The sequence below is a fragment of the Canis aureus genome, chromosome 10 (genome assembly GCF_053574225.1).
Source record: "Canis aureus isolate CA01 chromosome 10, VMU_Caureus_v.1.0, whole genome shotgun sequence".
Classification (NCBI taxonomy): Eukaryota; Metazoa; Chordata; class Mammalia; order Carnivora; family Canidae; genus Canis; species Canis aureus.
The window spans coordinates 18895237-18916730 of NC_135620.1; the positions used below are offsets into that span (position 1 = coordinate 18895237).

Below are 21494 nucleotides of genomic sequence, written 5' to 3' on the forward strand. Positions count from 1 at the left end.
AGCATCCCATAAAATTTTTTTTCAAGTCTTTACGTATTTTTCAATGCCTGGGTAGTGAATGACATCTACTACAGAAGGTCAGTAAGTAACAACACTTGAAGGAAATGCAGTTCTGCATCTAGGTATCATATTTCAAGTTTTGTTACATTTTTACTTGACTACAGCAGGATATTTCTTTAGAGTAATTTCCTTCAGGCACTGAGCCATGGTAACTTGTGAGATAGCTTTTCTTCTCTTTCATTTTTTTTTTCAATAGACGCTGAAGATACATATCCAGAATATTATAAAACTAGCATTTTGTTTATTTTGGTCTACATTATTACTTTTCCATTTCCGTTATGAAACAATTATATGGTAAGGAAAATGAAGAAATAAAGAGGCATATTTCAGTTTATATACTTCTTTTCTAAAGGCAAAGTTCAAAATATTCATCTGATCCTTTCAATCCAGGGTAAAACATTTTTCTATCATTAACACACACCTAATTTTAAGTCTCTGAGAAAGGTGTTTTGGAGGCTCTCAATTTTTCCAGTGATCTTCAGCAGAAATTGAACTGCAAGAATCATGTAAATTACTTTACCATGCTTTTTTTTAATAGTTTTTTTGAAAGGATTTAAATATACAGTGGCACTGAGGAAACAATATTGGTTCCCACCATTTGGGAAATTTTTCCTGAGTCCCCTAAAATACAATTTCCTGACCATTGTGTTATGTTAAATAAATCTAGTCGTCTGTGTCTCAAATGGCCATTTCTGTAATTTGGGTAGACCTGAGGCTAGGGAAATAAAACAGGTGGTACCACGTCAGGAATTAATGGATAGTCTTAAATCTCCAGCTCCATGTTCCCTTTTGATGACGATGGATTTGGGTTCATTTAATTGTTTGTTAATACTTCTATCAGAATAGGCAAATATATGCCTAATAGGTCATTTTTTTTAAGAATTAAAAAAGCTTGGGGTGCCTGGGTGGCTCAGTCAATTAAGCACCTGACTTTGGCTCAGGTCATTATCCCTGGGACCCTGGGATGGAGCTCCACATAGGGCTCCCTGCTCAGCGGGGAGTCTGCTTCTCCCTCTCCCTCTGTCTGCTGCTCCCCCTGTTTATGCACTTTCTCTATCAAATAAATAAATTAAAATTGTTTTTTAAAAAAGAATTAAAAGAGCTTATTTAGAGGAAATTGTACTAAAAGTCATAATTGAAATGTTATATTAGAACTCTTCTACAAGGGGCAGCCCAGGTGGCTCAGCGGTTTAGTGTTGTCTTCGGCCCAGGGCTTGATCCTAGAGACCCAGGATCAAGTCCCACGTCAGGCTCCCAGCATGGAGCCTGCTTCTCCCTCTGCCTGTGTCTCTGCCTCTCTCTCTCTCTCTCTGTCTCCCATGATTAAATAAAATCTTTAAAAAAAAAAAAAAAACTCTTTTACAATTATTTTTTTAAGATCTCAAATCACATGATTTACTGAATCTTTTACAACTCATTTGTGCTATCCCTGCCTTCTTTAAAAAAGACCAAAAGTGCTAAATCCTTTGTCTTACATAATACTTATAAGAAGCTCACTCACAAAAGATTATTATCTCTATTGTAGAGATGAAGGTGTTCATTTAAGATTATCAGTTTGCTCATGGTGTAGCGGTGTGAGCACAGATCCTACACTTGGCACTTGGATACCACATCCTAGGCTATAGGGCCACTGAGTCTCTCTCTCTCTCCCTATTTGTTTCCTGAATTGTACTTAAAACTTACATTGCCAATTCCCTCTTGCTATTGGAATAAAAACTTTAAAACATGTCTGTTAAAAAAAATGTTAAAATGTGATCTGAATATTCCTAATTTAGTTTCACCATCCCTAGTCACAGGCTAAAGAATATTTTTGTTGAATGATTTTCTTTTGGAATAAGGATTTTTCACAGACTTCATGTTCATAACAATGATGTTATCCACTGTGTCTCATATAAAGAGCTCTTTGTCCTCCAGGCTTCCACAGAAAACTCTGTGTGCCACTTTCCATGTAAACCATTTTGTTCAGGTTGAAATTTACGGAGTGATGTAACTTCAGGAACTCCCTAGGAAACACTGCTTTTAGCTGACTAAGACCGTCAAGGTAGTGTCCAAGTTATTTAATGCAAGTGTTTTAATAGTGGAAATCATTTGTGGGAAGAAACTAGAAGAGTTTAGGCTGGCAACCCCTGATAAATATAGTAGGAAGTGATATGTGCTAATTTTGCCTCAAATGTCAGCTCTGGGCTGCCGGTTGGCTATCCCTCTGGATGCCTATCACTCTTCCCTACTGGTCACACTTTCTGAGATGTTCTGTTTTCCATATACGAAACACACAGGGGCTTTCTAAAAATCAAGCCTGGAAATACCACTGCTAGCCTGGCACCTGGTCAGTACGTCCTTCCCAAATGGTTTATAAGAGCATAAATGCTTCAGATTTTCATTTTAGATTTTTACTTTTCATGTATATGCTTCAAATTTCTAAGCTACTCAACGCTCTGCTTCCCCAGGTAGAAGCGCCATGAAAAGATTTCTTAGTGCAAAGAACTTTTACTGTCAATTCATTTGATTATAAGTCACTGTTTATTTTAACGGGGGGGGGGGGTGCAGGGGGTTGGGGGAGACACCAAGCCCGCTGGATGTCACTTTTGCTTAGCACACACAGGAAAGTATGAGGAGTTGAGACAAGCTTTGATTCTGAAAAAAAAAAAAATTATGAGAAGCATTGTGCAAAATGTCTGAAAATCAGATTATGAGAACCTGGTTGGGTAGTATTAAGAGTTACAAGAAAGAGTTGAAGATAATTTAGTTTTAGGCACCACGGTATCACAGGGAGATAGTCAAAAAGAATTTCCATTATTGTTCCTGTGTTAAAAAAATCATAATTTTGTTCCTCGGGGTGAAAGCATAGGGAATTGGGAGGAGAAATGCCGGAAACTAAGATTAGGTTAGCTCAGGAAGGTGAGCTTTAGCAATCTTTGCCAGTTTGTTGGCAGTGCTCAGAATAATCCTGTTCTCAGGGAGGAGTTTAGGTGTTACAGGCTCCCTCCCTTTTATTGATACATCTTAAAAATAAGACTGAATACAGAAAGCTGCAGTCAAGATAATACTGTGCTCAAGAATTGGTAATGTTTAGCATAAGCTTTTGGGGGAAATGTATATAAATTGTAATATTTGCAAAACAGAAACAAACAAAAAAGATATGGAGATGTTTGCAGTATCTTTACTTCTCTTGCATGATTTCTTACTCTGTAAAAGGAACCCAAAACCATATGGAAGAGAGCTCAGGAATAATCTAGAAGATTGAGTTAGTCCTGTGAGAGCCAGGGTAGGGCCATTCATTGATCACTCAGCAGATGCTTCTCAATCAAGCTTGGGGGAGGGCTGGCTAATACACAGACCTGGGAAGAGCAGGAAGTCCACCTAATTGCAGAGCATTAGGCTCTTTGTTTCCCAAACTGTCACCAAGCAACAAGTGAGAACAAGGCTCACTTACAAAGACATCAATCATAATAGAAACGTAAATAAGTCACCTTTCAGAAACAAGTGGATCAAAAAAGAGGGTAAGTCTCTCTCTGAAAAACCAAAATGATCCTGACTCCATGGTGTAGCTCCGTCCACACTAAGCAAACGAAGGGAAGCAATGGACTCTACTTTGAAGGAGATACACAGGCCAACAGTGTCCAGATAATATGTGTGTCTGCAAGTATGCTGGCCAATATCCACGACAGAAAGAACCAGAGAACACATTTCTGTATGTATGCATGCATATATTGTCCCCTTTTCAGGTACACACAATTATATTACTCATAGTATTTGTTTCATGACATATTATTATTCTGCTTTTATTAGTTAAATATCTTCAATAATATAATATGCACCCATAAAACCACCAAAAATGAAAGGTGAGACTAAGACAATTAACTGCATCTACCCATGGTGCTGTCCTACCTATCCCCACTCCCACAACCATCACTTTGAATCCACAATTCCATGTTTTCTTCTCTTTTTAGATTCTTCTATTACACCTGTAGATTTTCCATTTATTATTAGCACTGTTACTTCAGTGAAAGACTTAGTACTATATGGAACTTGCTCTTTTCACTTACTATTATAATGATACGATTCATCTGTACTGTTGCACATTGTTCTAGTTCATTTTTAAGGTGAATAACCCATTATATCCATTATGTGGATATGTCTTGTGTGTTCATCCACTTTCCATGATGTGAGTGGGCCATGAAGTGAAGTTCTAATTTCATTGGTCCATGCAATTCACTTGCATTGATGACCAGAATTTTACCAAATTTTTATTTAAGATGATTTAAGAACAACACCTCCTTTCTTCACAATATGACTACTACATACAACTTTTTAAATACTACTTCTATTTTGGCCAAGAGCAAATTTATAATCAGCTTCACAACAATTATCATCTCTGACCTCTCCCATACTATTTTACTTCTATTTCCAGTCATCAAACATATTTCAATGAGATTTCTTCCTGAACAGCAATTAATGAGAGAAACATTAAACTCAAATATATTTCATCCAATGCTCCTAAATATTTATTGATTTACAAAAGTAATAGCTTTGAGATTAAGTGTAACTCTGCTCAAATCTCAGATTTTTATTTCACACTGGATAAGCATTATATATGCATATGTTGTCTGCGTGGCAGCATGGAATATGCCATGGACATGCGTAGTGTTCTGGGGACAGAGGTTGCAATGCCCCATGACAAGGGTCTAACAGGTGGCATGTACACTTCCAGCACACCAGGAGGGAGACAAAAGTTTTGCTATAGGACTTTGTTGAGAGTTTATCAAAGAAACTACCAAAGAGCTTATCAAAGAAATAAGTGAGCCTTTTTTTCACCTTCCTGTTTTTAAATTTTTAAACAAATAACACATTTACATCGTTAAAAGTCAAAAACTTTCATGTGCTAGAGCACTCAATGAGAAGTCTCTTTCCCATCCCTTTCTCCCACAAAAGATTTCCACCCTCAAAATACTGAATGATATAAATTTTCTAATATCCTTCCATGGACGTTCTAAGCATACACAGGCAAACACATGCACACATAAATATGCTCTCTGTAAATGAAAATGTTTTACAACTTGCTTTTGCCATGTAACAGTATGTCTTAATCATGCTTTTATCTTTTATATCAATAATATAGTGTCCACAATGTCTTTTTAAGGATGATTTCCAACTCATAATTTAATAGGCTTACTATCATGTGTATATTACTGTATTTTCCTCTTAGAAAAAGACAGGAGGGATAATCTTCTAAGTCTATCACTTCTTAAATGAGTACAGATAGTATAAATACTTAGAATTAAAATTTATGGGCTAAATGTTAAATGCATTTTTAATTTTGACAGAAAATTTTAAATTGCTCTCTGTAGAGGATGTACCAATTTTATACTTTTATTAGGAATTTCTGAGAGTGTCTCTTTCTCAAAACCTTCACTAGTACAGTTGTACATTAGAATTTTGCTCTTATCAAAATGCATAGGTAGAAATGGTATCCTGTAGTTTTATTGTGTGCTTTCTTATTCTAAGTAAGAGTAAGCATGTTTTAGTGTATTTAACAGTTACTGGTATTTCCCTTGTCAACAGTCAGTTCATATCCTGGAACATTTTACTGGATATTTTCTTACTCATTTGTAGAACTGATGTATTAGAAAAACTGGTCTTTGTCTTAGGAGTTGCAAACATTTTTCTCAGTTTATTGTTTGTCTTTTATGCTTGCTTATAGCAGTTTTCTTTTATTGCCATGCAATTTATATTTTATGTAGCTGAAATTATCAATCTATACGTCATAGCTTTTAGGTAGAGGAACATGCTAAATAATACTGTCTGAGATCTAAAACAATATAAAAATTTTCATGATTTTTTTTTTAACTCCACTGTTTCTTCTATTCACACTTACATCTTTGGTTCATTTATAAGATGAATCTTCAGTTCTGAAGTCATGATGAATAGGTTATGTTAGCATAGTGGTACAGAGTTAATTTTCATTTTAAAGAACAGTAGTGTAGCAAAAATCCACTGACTAAATATCTCATGTATCACTCATGAAAGGCTATAAAACGTATGTTAGAGAGAAAGGTTAAGTTTTTCAAGAATTAGCCCTGTGGGCTAATCTTCCCAAAGGCTCCATGGAAAATGGCTGCATCTAAGTGCTTAAATTGGCCAATCCTTGTAGAGGGCTAAGATGATGAATCTGGGCTAGATCCAGTCAGCTGTCAGGTCATGCATCTGCAATCACAAGGCCTAGACCCCTGAACCCTGATGGACACAAAGAGAATGTTCCCCATTCATGAAGAATAAGGTGAAGAAACCGGTCTGGAGGTCATGGTTCCATATTTTTTCAGCCTTGATCCTATCAGAGGAGAGAAACAATGCTATTTTTGACTACGCAAACTCCAGAGCCAGTGCCAAGATCACTAAACTGGGTGTAATTCTGCCCTTGATGGATTGTAGAGCACTCCCACATAATGCAACAAGTAGAGAGAGAACCATAATCCTGTTGTTGCTGCATGACGCCATGGATATCTCCCCGTAAATGCAATCTGTGGGATGGGGTGTGTACTGCCAGGTAATCCTCCTGTGTTCACTCAATGGCTCTGGCTGAGTGAAAACTCAAGAAAATTCAGCAGGTTAGAATCCTGCTCCTGCAGTTTCCAACCCACCTAGCTTCGACAAAGTTACTTAGCTTCTCTGTGCCTTAGTTTCCTCATCTGTACAGCAGGCTAATGACAGCAACCCAACTCACACCACTGTGTGATGACTTAATAAGAAAACCCATCTACAGTGGTGGTTTAAGTGTTGTCTGGAGTATATTAAGTGCTCCATCAATATTAACTTTTATTCACATATTTTGGTGCTATCTATACTCTGCTGGTAGCCAGACAAGAAAAATAATTAAAATACAATGTAAAAAGTGCTGTGGTAGAGGAAAGCACTTGACTTATTTGTTACAGGGCAGAAAGTAGGTTTGGGTTTAGCAGCCTGGGCTTTTTTATTTAAGGGAGAGAATTTATGTTTTTTAATTATAATGTTGTAAATTTTTTTAAAAAGGGATTTAAAAATTCTACTTCTGTGGTTTCTAAATTGCTGACCTAAAAAGTTTTATGTGTTTCCAGTATGTACAATCTCCCTACTTAAACACCAATTTTAATATGTGTTTTCAACAACAGCCAATGAACTTATTATTTATCTTAAAGTTAATACACTTTTAGTAATATGAGTAAAAGAAAGCATTTCTCAGTTTGGGACAGAAGTTTATTTTCCATGGTTTATCAAAGCAGTGCTGGAACAGCAACCAAAGATACTGTGCCAACAAATTTCATGAGTTTCATGAGCACAAATAAATATATTTGTTGTCACAAATCTCAAACAACTAAATGCTGTGGTAATGGAACAAAGCTGAACACTCCTCAGAATAAATTGCAAACAACTATTTGACATATAAAGAGCCATTGAAGGAAAGCTTTCCAATACAATGGTGCCATTTTCCTGCCTTCCATTTAAGCCAGCAAAGAATAACTACTTTGAAGAATGTTAAAGAAGGTATAGTCTGGAAGAGGAGGATCATGCAAGGACATCTGGCATCTACTTGTGTGTTCTCTGAGTGGACTGAAATTCAAAGTAATGTATTTTATCATAAAAATGAAAAATGCTGAACAGCCTTTTATATACAATTTCATATTATATTGATACATGCTACTTCCCTTCCGCATTTAAATTAAATGGATATTTGGATGAATGAATCTTTGAATACAGTAACTGAAAAAAACCTTCTCTTTGGATGTGAAGAAATAGTTTACTCCACCAATGAACCATTTTCCCCACTGCATAACAGAATTAGGATAAGATTTTGAAGCCAAACTGGCCCAGAAGAAATAAGACTTGACTTCAGTATGCCTGAGAGGCTTAACTGAATCCGAAACTCTAAATGAGTTAAAGGGGAAAATAACCAATTCTCCTTTAGACAGACAGACAGGCAGACATGTACACACATATACACACACACACACACACACACACACACACACACAGAAATGAATTTTTTTTTTTCTCAGAGAACCTATTTTTATTCCCAGTTAAGACCCTGAGTCTTTTCTCTCCATGTAGAAGGGTACAGCAGTGTCAGGGCACAATGAGGTCAGTATCTGCTCCTCACCAAAACACCCCCACTGGCCCCTGGGCCATCGCTCTAATGCCAACTGATGAGGAGCTCAGCCAGCCCGCTTTCCTCAGGATGGACAATGGCTTCATGAGAAACACAAACATATTCGCAGTAAAATAAGGAGTCTCTATCTTAACCAGAAAAGGGGTGCAAATGGTGGCATCTCAGGCACTGAAGCAGGCGAGGGGAGATGGGGTTTGAGGATTAAGGGTCTCCCGCAGTGTGGGGGGGGTCTGTCCTCCCCTCTCTGCATTGACAGTATCTGATCCCAGCCAGGCTGCTTCCCACCTACTCTCCTCTCGAAGTACCGAGGGTGCAGGTACCTCTGAAACCTCCTCAGAGAGCCCAGAAGGGGCTCCTTTGTGCTCCGGGCTCAGTTTCTCAGATCCTCAGTTTCTCAGGAGAATCCACCCAACCAATGATCGAAAACAAAAAGAAGTTTAAATATAGATGCTCAGGCATGTGTTTCAGACATTAAATCAGGAGATGAATGCCATCCCACCATTCTTTTTCATTTTAGTATAAGCTATGTATATCTAAACTTAAATTTTCAGCAGAACAAGCCTTTCAGGATAAGACTGTAGTTACAAAAATATCCCAATGAACAATCAGAAGACAGTTCTTTCTTTTAATAGATAACGAAGGTCCCAGACCTCAGAAGTATTACCTGCTGATGACCAAAAAGGAGCAATGATACAAAGATTTTAAAATGTCAAACTGCACTTAATATTTATGCTCTTTGTCTTTGAATGGTAACCAGAGCAAAATAAGATTATTAAGAAAATGAAAAAAAAAAATCAGATGAAGAAAAAACTCCCATAACATAGAACACTGGCATCTTTCCAAATACAACTTTCACTCTGGCCCCACATTTTACCTGCTTTTTGGACATTCAACCCAAGTCAAGGAAATTAACTTATTATACAGCATAGTCCCAATTACTCAACACATATATTTAGAAGCTTACAGTATAGCAGGTTCCAGGCTTGGGGATACAGCGATAACAAGACAGAGTTTTTGTGATCAAGGATTTTACCCAAGTGTTGGGAGTAAGATGGTCAAACAACAGATATACAAAAACAAAAACAAAAACAAAAACAAAACAGGGCAGCCCCAGTGGCTCAACGGTTTAGTGCCGCCTTCAGTCCAGGGTGTAATCCTGGAGTTCTGGGATCGAGTCCCATGTCGGGCTCCCTGCATGCAGCCTGTTTCTCCCTCCGCCTCTCTCTCTCTCTCTGTCTCTCATGAATAAATAAATAAAATCTTTAAAAAAACAAAACAAAAACAAAAAACCCCAGAGTAACACAATTTTTTAAAGTTAATAAACTTACTTTGCTGCTAATGCTGCCACCATTTCCCCCAAATCACTCGGATTCAAAACACTGGTTACCTTTCTTATTTCTGAATAGACTCAGAAACTTAGAGACTGAACAAGATTTTAGAGAATTTCATTGTGGTAGGAACAGAAATCTAGTATGTGCCATAAGAGAAACAGAAAGGGCATCATTTTCATGTAAATCTTCCAATACTACTATATTTTATGCTCACATTGTAATTCACATAATAAACTAAAATATCTTACCTTTGACAGTTGGTCAAAAGTAACTGCTATGTTTACCTTTTTATTTAGGGTGAATACTAAGTTTAAATTTATGTCAACATTTTTATACTGACACTGTATGAACCATATATAAATGGAAGATAATTCAAAGCTGTCACTGAGTGTAGCAACAGTTTACAGTCTTTCCAGATACATTATGCTACCAATGACTTTAAATAGTTTTATGTAAGGAAATACCACTTGATCTTTTAATAAAAGAACACTAATATTTAAGGAAAATTGCTAATAGTTACTTTTAAGACATATCCGAATAAATTGGACTTACACACAAAGTAAAGACTTTATAAAACCTTAAGTTTTCAAATTCTAATCACCACTTCTTCCAATTCTGCTATTCCCCACCAATCCCAAATATTAAATCACATAATTCTTTCTGGGCAATAGCTAAATGGATTTGGCTGCCTGGGCAGGAAGTAAGGAAGGAGAGGACTGGATTCAGGCTCTGGGTGGTGCCTCCATTACATCAACAGCCCCCTTTTCTAAAGAACACAGACAAGTGTGAATAAAGAGTTGCACTGTCTCTCTCCAAACTCTGCCTTGGCTCTATATGTTGTTTTGATGAAATGTGATGTGGAAAAGACTCATTCTATTTTCAACTAAGAAGAAATACATTGTTTGATGATTAATGGAAATGTCACAACCACTTTCATCAGTCAGTGGCTGTGCCTTCTCACCTACAATCAAACACTGTCTTTTTCCTAAGTCTACCACCCTTGGATCTAGTCTGGATAATATTTCAGAAGTAAAAAGTGAATCAGAATGACAAAAAGTTGAGCCATAGAATCAACTCCAAAAGAAGCCAGGAAGGAAAATACAAGAAGTAGCAAAAATAAAGCAGTATAATCCGGACCCATGTCCCCAACTTGCTGGTCCAATTCCTGTGTTTATGTAGATAATTTTCCCATCTTCCAAGTATTTTTCTTAACCTTTCCAATATAAGCAGACTTTGAGGGAGAATGAAATTAAGTTGAAGTAATGTAAAATGTATATAATTATGAAGATTTAGAGCAGAACAGAAAAACAGTAGGGCAAATAGAAAATATAGAATGATACGTGTCACCTGAGTTCATAAAATTATGATTTCTGGTGTTGGAACCATAGAATGTATACCAATGCCTCTACCTCCTGTCCAATTAAATAGTTCATATTCTTGTTTGTCTTTTATAGATTTTACCTTTTTTCCTCTGTTTTTTTCTACAGAGAGGGACAAAACTTTTTATAACAAAGCAACAACAACAACAACAAACTCAAATTGTGGCCTTTTTGGAAATGGAAAGAACAGAAGACTTAATTAAAGACGATTTTAGCTACTGAAGGCAAACGGGCCTAAATAAATTTGTGACAATTTCTTCACAGGAAGTAGTTATAATATGTATTTGCTACTTTCACTGTACTCAACTCAAAAAATGCTCCCAGATAAGATCATAGTGGGCATTAAGAAATCAAGTTCAGATTTACTGAATTTCCCATATAAATTCAGATTCACATTTTTCCAGCTCAGGTAAGCCAGACTGCCAAAATAAATTTCTGAAATAATTTTTTTTCTAAACTTTGAGTAAAGACTACTTATGTCACAAAAAATGAAAACAGACATGGTATTTGTCTTAAGGAAACTACCTTAATTGGAATAAAATGATTTAAGTAATCATTCTAAAGATAAACATTATACTTCAAAACTAGTATAAGTATCAACATTATTCTAAATATACATATTAGGAAAGCTAGACACACCTTTAGAAACTTTTTGAATTTTGTAATAATGATAAAGCTTTTGATCACATATAAATAGAACAAGTGATTTTGTTTTATATGAGGAAACTTATGGAGTTTACACTGTAAAATTATATCCAATTCACATTCAATATTATGATCCCATTCCAGAAAATTATTAATTTTCTGGTATCTTTATTTGAGTAAGCTATTCTTTCACAGAATACCTGTTGTGGTAATTTCCAAATTATCTGAGTCAATTATACTGATTTTTTAATTTGGCAGCCAGCAAAGAAACAATATTCAATACAAATTCAATATATTTACTTAATAATATAGAAACAGAGTAGCAACTTCTAATGCATCATTTTATGCAAGATACTGCACTTCACTCGGAATTTTAATCTTTTATATAATTTTGTAAGTGAAACGGAAAACACTTCATAAAGGAAAAATACAAATGGCTGGATCACTCCCATTCCCACTACAACAGAGGAACTGAGATAACAAACTCCTTGTAAAAATGTTAACTGGCTTTTTCCAAATCAAACCCATTAAATACACAAACTGATACAAAACCACTCTAACATCTATCCCCTTATTTTCACATTAAAATGAAGAACTGCAATTATGATTAAACTCTTCAAAATTCAAACTGAAGTTAGGACTTCCTTGGATTCAGCATCATCAGGAGACATGTCCCTCAAAGTACAGACACTCACCTTCACATTTCTGAGTAGTTTCACTCTGCTTGTGACCAGCAGGGCATTTGCATTCAAAAGAACCCACTGTGTTGATGCAGTTTCCTCCCTGGCATATCCCAGGAATAGCTTGGCATTCATCAACATCTGCAAGAAGAAAGCACTGTGAACACAGAAACCACTAATTTCCAGAATATCTATACTTCTTTAATGTAATGCACAGAAAAGTTTCAGTGGTTCTCAAGAGAATGGGATAAGGAGAATTGGGACCACTTTGTGTATGTATGTGTGTGTGTGTGTGTGTGTATATATATATAAATCATGTATAAGGGTGCCTGGGTGGTTCAGCTGGTTAAGCGTCTGTCTTCAGGTTGTGATCCCAGGGACCTGGGATCAAGCCCCAAGTTGGGCTCCCTGCCATTGGGAAGTCTGGGGCTCCCTGCAGACTCCAGAAGGAGTCTCCTTCTCCCTCTCCCTCTGCCCCTTCTCCTGCTCATTCTCTTTTCTTACTCACACTCTCTCGCAAATAAATAAGATCTTAAAAAAAAATCATCTATATATCTCATTTTCATTCGTTTTCTTTTTGAATCTTATTTTGAAAATCCATCCCTGTTGTTATGTGGACAACCAATCTCTTGCTTAGATTTGCTGCAGAACACTTCTGGATGTGTTCACTCTCCTGGTGATGGGTATTCAGTATATACCCAACTTCCTGCCACCAACTTCTTGCCACTTCAGTGCATGATACAATGAAAGTCTCTACAATGTCTCTCCATGGAGCTGAGTATCTATGGACTGAAAACTCAGAGAGACTTTTCATTCCTTTTGCTGTAGACCCAGGGCAGAATTTCCATATCACAGAGTATATATATACCCAATATGAATAAACACTGCCCAATGTCAAATGCCTTCATACCACCAGCAATCCACACATCTATGAGTAGTTCACACATCTTTATTGTCCATGAGGCTTCTTGTGTTTTCTTTTCCCTGCTAATAGGTGATATCCAAAACCCTAATTTTCTTTTTGGTCTAATCATTATAAAGGGATATTAAGTTCAGTTTTCACTTTTCTAATTATTAATTACTATGCATGTTACACTTTAGATTTCTTCATCTGAAAGTTGTCTGTATCTCTTAAACACTGGTATATTCAATTTGTCATATTCTTTTTTTTTTCCAATTTTTATTTAAATTCTAATTAGTTAACATACAGCTTAGTTTCAGGTGTAGAATTAAGTAATTCAACACTTCCATACATCACCCAGGTGCTCAACACATATGCTCTCCTTAATTCCTGTACCATATTTCAACCCATCTCTCTACCCACTTCCCCTCCAGTAACTACCAATTTGTTCTCCAGAGTTAAAAGTCTGTTTCTTGGTCTTTTTTCATTTGTTCATTTGTTTTGCTTCTTAAATTCCACATATGAGTGAAATAATATGGAATTTATTTTTCTCTGAATGACTTATTTTGCTTAGCATAATACTCTTTAGCTCCATCTACATCATTACAAATGGCAAGATTTCATTCTTTTTGATGGCTAATATTCTACTGTGTGTATGTATGCATGTGTGCATGTGTGTCTGTGTGCCTTCTTCATCCATTCATCAGTTAGTGGACATTTGGGCTGTTCCATAATTTGGCTATTGTTGATAATGCTGCTATAAACATTGGGGTACATGTATCCCTTCAAATGAGTAGTGTCATATTCTTATCTGAAATTAAGAAATGTTAAAAGAAGTTCTTCAGGAGGGGTGCTTGGGTGGCTTAGTGGGTTAAGCATCCAACTACTGATCTCAGTTCAGGTCTTTATCTCAGGGCTGTGACTTCAAGCCCTATGTTGGGCTCTACATCAAGTATGAGGTCTACTTAAAAAAAAGTTCTTCAGGAAAAATAAAAATGAGATGGAAATTATGGTCTATGCAAAAAAAACCTAAAAAGCACAGAAAATAGTAAACATGTTGATATATTTAAAAGATCTATTTCTTAATTTTATTTATTTTTTTAAAGATTTTATTTATTTATTCATGAGAGACACAGAGAAAGAGAGAGGCAGAAACACAGGCAGAGGGAGAAGCAGGCTCCTTGCAGGTAGCCAGACGTGGGACTCGATCCCAGGTCTCCAGGATCACACCCTGGGCAAAAGGTAGCACTAAACCGCTGAGCCACCTGGGCTGCCCTTTCTTAATTTTAAGTAAAGATAACTGGCTGTTGAAAATAGCAACAGTAAAATAATGATGTATTTTGAGGATTATAAAATTCATAGAAGTAAACAGTATAATGACAAGAGCATAAAGGATTAAATGGGGAAAGAGTACTATCATAAAATTATTACATTATAAGTGAAGTGACATAATATTATTTGAATATAGACTATAGTAAGTTGAATATATAAAGACAAACACTAAATTTTGTAAATTTAAATAAAATTAACATTTTATAATGTTAAAGAGGTAGAGCTAAAGATCCAATTATGGAGATAAGATGAAATACTAAAATATACCCACTCTAATGGATGCAGGAAAAGAGGAGTAAAGAATAGATCGGACAAGAAATAGATATAAACTCAATAATGTTGATAATCACAGGAAATGTAAATGGTATTAGCAACTCAAAAAGGCTGAGATTATCATATTTTATTTTCAAAAAGATGTAATTTTATATTGCTTACAAGAAACCTACTCTGACACAGATAGATTAAAAAGTAAAAGGATGTGAAGATGCATCATACACTCAAAGAAGAGCGGAAGTGACCAAGTTAATATTGTATAAGGTATTCATCAGAACAAGAACTATTACCAGGGATAAAGATGGATATTTCATAATGACAAAGGGGTCAATTCATTAAGAGAACATAATAATGCACAACATGTGTATGCTGATTCTAAAATGTTAAGCACCCAGAACAAAAAGTGACAGAGCTGAAAAAGGAAAGACAAATCCACACTTAGAGTTGGACATTTCCATATTCCTTAGTATCTAACAGAAAAAGTAGACTGGAAATCAGCAAGGATACATAAGACTTGAACTATACTTTGAACCACCTTGTCCTAGTTGGCATTTATAGAACACCCCACCCAACTTTGGCAGGATATATGCTATTTTCAAGTGCACATGTACTATTTAACAAGACAGACTGTATTCTGAGGCCATGTAAAAAGGCTCATTAAACATAAAAAAAATAAAATCATGTATAGTATGTTCTCTAAGTACAACAGAGTTAAAATAGAAGTGAATGATAAAAAACATCTGGAATATTCTCAAACATTTGGAATTTAGACAATATACTCTGAAATAATTCATGGTTCAAAGAAAAAATCACACAGAAAATGAGAAAACAGCATATTAAAATGTGTGGGATGCAGCTAGAGTGGTGCTTAGAGATAAATATGTAGCATTAAATGCTTTTTTTTACAAAAAGAACAAAGTCTAAAAATGGTCACCTAAATTTTTATAGGGAGAAATTTAAAAAAGAAGAGCATATTAGGGCAGCCCGGGTGGCTCAGCAGTTTAGCACAGCCTTCAGCCCAGGGCGTGATCTTGGCGACCCAGGATTGAGTCCCATGTCAGGCTCTGCATGGAGCCTGCTTCTCCCTCTGCCTATGTCTCTGCCTCTCTCTCATAAATAAATAAATCTTAAAAAAAAATAAGAAGAGCATATTAAACCTAAAGTAGACAGAGCAAGAAAATAACAATAATAAAAGAGAACAACTATCAAACAACAGAGATAATCACTGCAAAATCTGGTTCTCTGGAAACAGAAGTAAAACTGATTAGATCTGTCAAAAATGATCAAGAAAAAGGAGAGAAAAAGTGAAAGACTAATATTAAGGAATAAAAGCAGGCATGTCAATACAAATTCTACAGAAATTTAAAAGATCAAAGGAAATAGTATGAACACCTTTATGGCACTAAATTCAACAATTTAGATAAAGTACACAAATTCTTTGAAAGACAGAACTACCAAGGCTCACTCAAGAACAGATCATCTGAAAAAGCCTACATTTATTAAACTTAATTTAATTCATACTTTAAAATCTTTGCACAAAGAAAACTTCAGGCCTAGGTGGCTTTCCTGTTGAATCCTTTCAAATACTTAAGGAAGAAAATTACCAGTTGTACAAAAATTCTTAGGAAAAAGAGAAGAGGGGACATCACCCTGACCCAAAAGATAGGGAAATACATTGCAAGAAAAAAAAAAAAACCACAATAATGTATTTTTGGAACAGGCACACAAAAATTCTTAGGGCAACGTTAGCAATATATTAAAAAATTAATACATCATGACCAAGTGAGGCTAGTCCCAGGAACTTAAGGTTGCTTCAACATTCAAATATAAAGCAATACAATGCATTATATTAACATGTTGGCTAAGAGAAAACACACGATCATATCATAATGTGAAAAGACAAGTGACAAATCTCACCACTCATTCATGATTTTAAAAATCTCAGTAAACCAGGAATACAAGGGAACTTCCTCAAGTAGATAAAGAGCCTGTACGAAAAAATGCAGCTAACAAACTGTAGAGTACTGAGAAAATTCTTTTGATTTAGAGTTTTTGAGTCTGTCATTTTATACCTATGTAAATTTCCCTTAATTTCTCTCTCTGTAAAAGGTAATACTATTTCAGTATAATGTTATGAGAAATAAACAGGGTATATAAAAATATAAGCTATGCAAATTTATGTTAGCTATTAAAACTGACAGGCTAAGATACTTATTAATATATCTTTAATTATGAAATACTCTAAGCTCATTGTAGTAACCATAAAGATAAACAGATATCATCGATATAAGCTAGCAGTCTGTTCTTTATGACTTGTATTCATGAACACATTCAGAGCATTAATCTGTTATGTAACAAGAATAAGATCACACTCTATGTGTTGTTTTGCATCTTGCTTTTTTTAATTAAAAATCCTTAGCGAATACATCTGTAATTTGGTATACATTGATTTACCCTATTATTTTGGTCAGTCCACAAGCTTGGTGTATCTTAGAGTATGTAAATTAGAGAATTTAAGCCAACAAAAGAGCTTAGCATCTTTATTATTTCTTCCTCACTTTATCTGTCTATAAAAAATTACAACAGTCCAAAGTGCTTTATACTGAAATTAAAGTGGATGTAATTGTCTTATTAAAGGATATCTGATCCAAAGAAAAAACAACTAGAATGAAATAACAAGAAATTTATATACCAAACTTTAATTCAGAACATTTCAAACCACATTACTTTTAAAATGTACTACATTTCCACCCTCATTACCGTGTGGTATAAAACATCTCTAGAAACCTCTTTTACTGGCAGATAAATCAGAGAAAGAGTATCATGATATAAGCTGAAAAACGAGGCCAAACCTATAAATCCCTTAATACTATTCATAAAATCTTTGACTACATATTTAGTAGATTCAGTAATTTTTCAAAGGAAAAAGCAAACCGACTTTATGGAGCTTATTTTGTAATTGCCTGAAAAGTATTTTCCTAGAAGGAAAAACAAAACCTTTATTTTTGAAGTATCCTAGACTACGCAGCCATACAAAATTAATTTCTTTTGGACAGATCAAGTTAATTACTAAAATTTAAAGAAATCTTGTAGAAATAATCACCTGAATCTAGAAATATACAAAAGTGCTCTCTATAAAAACAAAAAAGTCAAGCCTCAGACCTTTAAACTACAAGACTTTCTATATTTTCAAAGTGTCAGCATAAGCAACTACTAATGTCTCATTAGTTTTCCACTGTCCTGATTATACAGATGTGTTTCTGTTCATTCCTTCAGCTCAAGTACAAATTATTTTTTTAAATGTTGAACAACTTCAGATCACACAGAGGGATTTTAGAGGATAAGGCTAAATCTTTCTTTTTTTCTCAAATTATTGTTTAAATTCCAATTAGTTAACATACAGTGTAATTAGCTTCAGGTTTAGAATTCAGATTAATCTTTTGAAACATTCTACAATCACTTTAGTGTATGTCTATTAATTAAGGTTATAAATACTGTAACAAGGTAATGGTAATTAAATATTATTTTTAGTTCACATTAAAATGTGAAAAATATGTGCAGTGGTACAGGCATATGAAGATGGTTCATTTATTTTATATAGGGGAGAACTAAGGACCAATTTTATTACTATACATTTAATAGCACGTGTTTTTTTTCTAACTTTGCCAGTCACAAAATTAGATCCATGTTTAAAATTTAAGTTTTCCTTCCTATGCTCCATAGATATTCACACATTACCTGTATTTCTATGAAAATGAATGTCCTGTTATGGACAGCAACTGACGAATAGATCTGTCTCTACCTGGAATCCAAGAAGTATGGGCTATTCTACAATGATTCAACATGCTTTGATTCAGCCAGAAAACCTTCCATGTATTCACAAAATTCAATTAATAAATAAGTGATCATTGCAAACAAGAAAACATTATTAAATTATGACCTGCAGGATGATGGAATAAAAAGAAAAAAGCATGCTTCTCTGTCTCAATCTTCCTCACCTCATAAGAGATAAATCCATGGTCTCCTTCTCAGTTGTCTGACTTTGTTCATTTGGGCAATTCTTCCTTGAAGCATGTTCACTTGCTTTTTCCAAATGTTTTTCTATCTTTTTAAAACAGATTTGAAAGAAATTTCTATAGAAAATACTTCCTGGTTCCCAGTCAACAAACTGTCTCCCATTTTTCAAATTTCAGGTTGGGGTGTAACCTGAGGTTACACCCTCTACTCTGTTCTTTCAGATACACACTCTCTGAGATGCTCACCAGTGGTTTCAAATTCCTCTCAGGATCTCATAGGAGACTTCTCTAACACATGAGCATTCTCTGCTTCTCCAAAAGGAAATCCACAACCTCTGAAGAGCCTTTCAGAATACTGATACTCACAATAAATACTCAGAAGACTCACTCTGTTCCAATGATTTTGCAACAGTTGCAGGTGTTCATTACTGCTTTCAACTGGGGGTAGTAGACTTTTATTTCAGAGTATCTTGTTTTCTATTATTTATTATTGGTTTTTCTTCAGTTACAAGAAGGAGAATATTCTGCTATCTTTAAGAGTTGTGATGAGCACGGGGTGCTGTATGGAATAAATCACAACTGAAACTAATAATATTACACTGTGTGCTAACTAACTGGAATTTAAGTAGAAACTTAAAAAAAATAAAGTGTATCGGAATGGGCTTGCTCTTAAATCAATGAAACTGCACTATGTATAATCGGTCTTTCAAGCAACATCTTCTTGATTAAGAAGATATAAGCATTTACAAACATGTGTAGAAGCATATGGGAATAGCTGCAATACCTATCGCACTAAAACCACATTGTGTATAAACTGTTGTCCAAATAACATCTTCTTTCATTAAGATGTATGTTTGTAAAGTTAAGTGTAAAAGTATATAGGAATATCCCTATGCTTACCTCATTGAAGTTTCACTGTCCATAAGGTGTCTTTCAAGTAACATCTTTCATTAAGATATAATACACAACACACTCATGTATCACCCACATGTTATTTAAAAGAGAGAGTAAATTTATACAATTAATTATGTTTTAAGTAAATTTTTTGGATTGTATAGGGATGGCCTTTTCTCCATGCATAAATAATAGAAGTTAAACTTTATAACGATCTAGTTAATTAGATCAATGTCGACAGCCCAGATAAATGTCTTTAATAATTTATACTAATCCAATGAACCAAATCGCCTTTCCATTTTGGAGCTATATAGAAGGCATGGAAATAAGTTTGTACTGAAGGCATCTTCCTTCTAGTCTACCACTGAAGGGATGACCCATGCCTGCTTGGGTTCAGGTGAGGTTCAACTTCTCTACATTTTTCATGTGCAACCTGAGTAAATGAGTTAGATATTTCTGAACACTGTAATCATTTGAAAAGAATACACACCAGTATTGGTTTGGCAGGGACTGATTTAGGGTCTGCACTGCTTCTTGCCCTGTGTCCTAGCTATATCCTGACTCTGTCACAGAGGTCTGATTTCCTGTGCCTCTCATATTGCGTGGAATAGAGGCGAGGCTCAACGTCAGTCTATTACTATTGACCAGGATAAAGCAAAAGACGCAATTTAATGAGCAAATTTCTTGCTGTCTTTTCAGTTTGGGAAATGGTTGGAATAGTTTAAAAGACTCCTAAAAATCAAATAACAAATTAGTAACTGCAAATTTTAACATATTTTTAAATATTTTAGATGTACCCTGTTCATTTGAAAATCTAAAAGACTCAAAGTACTAACATTAAATACCTTTTTAATTAGATTCATGAAGCCTGTACAGATTAAAAGAGTAAGAAACTATAAGAAAATAATACAACAGACCCATATAGCAGCTTGTGACATATTTAAAGTTTGTATATATTCTTCAAAAAGGGCTTAATGCCACTTTTTAAACTTTTAATTCACTCATTTTATGACAGCTTCAATTAAGGCCTGTAGTAGTTAACTCTGGATATTAACAAAATGAAGAAAGTACAAAACTAAATGTGAGTTAGCCCTGGCCACATGGGGAGAGAAAGGAAATGGCTCTCAATAGGCAAGAAGTCATGAATCGTCCTAACTGAGCAGCCAGGACCCTAGGAATATGCATCTCTCTTGACAGTGCTCCCCTAAGTCCAGAAAGATGCCATGGCAACAAAGAAAAAAAATGTACTGGTGTCTTCACAGCTTTATTTGTTTTAAGCATCATCTTAATTTTCATGTAAGTATCCACTTAAGCATCATCATAAAAACAGATTCATGACCTAATGAATCTTATGCTCTCACTAGAGGAAAGTAAAAGCAATAAAGACAATAAATAAGCAAGTATATCAGACAGTGATATGTGCTATAAACAAAAAGTATTACCTCAGTAAATATACTCAGTGTTAATCTAGTAGATCTATACAGTACTTTCTCTTTAATGGGAATCTGTATAAATTTTATGGAAATCTATATATAAACAGTTATTCTGTTTATTACAAGATCATATTTCACATCCTCTGAAGCCACAGATAAGGTAATTCATTAATTGAATCAACTACAGAATAACAGTATGTTTAGAACTGCAGAAATGTCCTTTCTTGGCTAACACAAACCAGGTTTTAGAACCAATATTAAGCTATTTGCAGTCATCTTCTATACATCTGAAATTTATTTTTAACTCTACAAAAATTTTCAATTATACTATCAAATAGATTACTATTACTTTAAAAAGTATGACATGTATGTATCATGTTTTATCGTTGTTGTTTTTTTTTCATGCCATG

General features: G+C 34.9%; 1 protein-coding gene across 1 annotated transcript in view; it reads right to left on the reverse strand.

The window, feature by feature from the left end:
* Positions 1–21494, reverse strand: part of FBN2 (fibrillin 2) — a 242819-nt gene that overhangs the window by 151221 nt on the left and 70104 nt on the right. The window contains exon 7 of the mRNA XM_077911529.1: positions 12251–12376. Within this exon, the coding sequence (XP_077767655.1) occupies positions 12251–12376 (126 nt within the window). The remainder of the gene's footprint in view (positions 1–12250; positions 12377–21494) is intronic.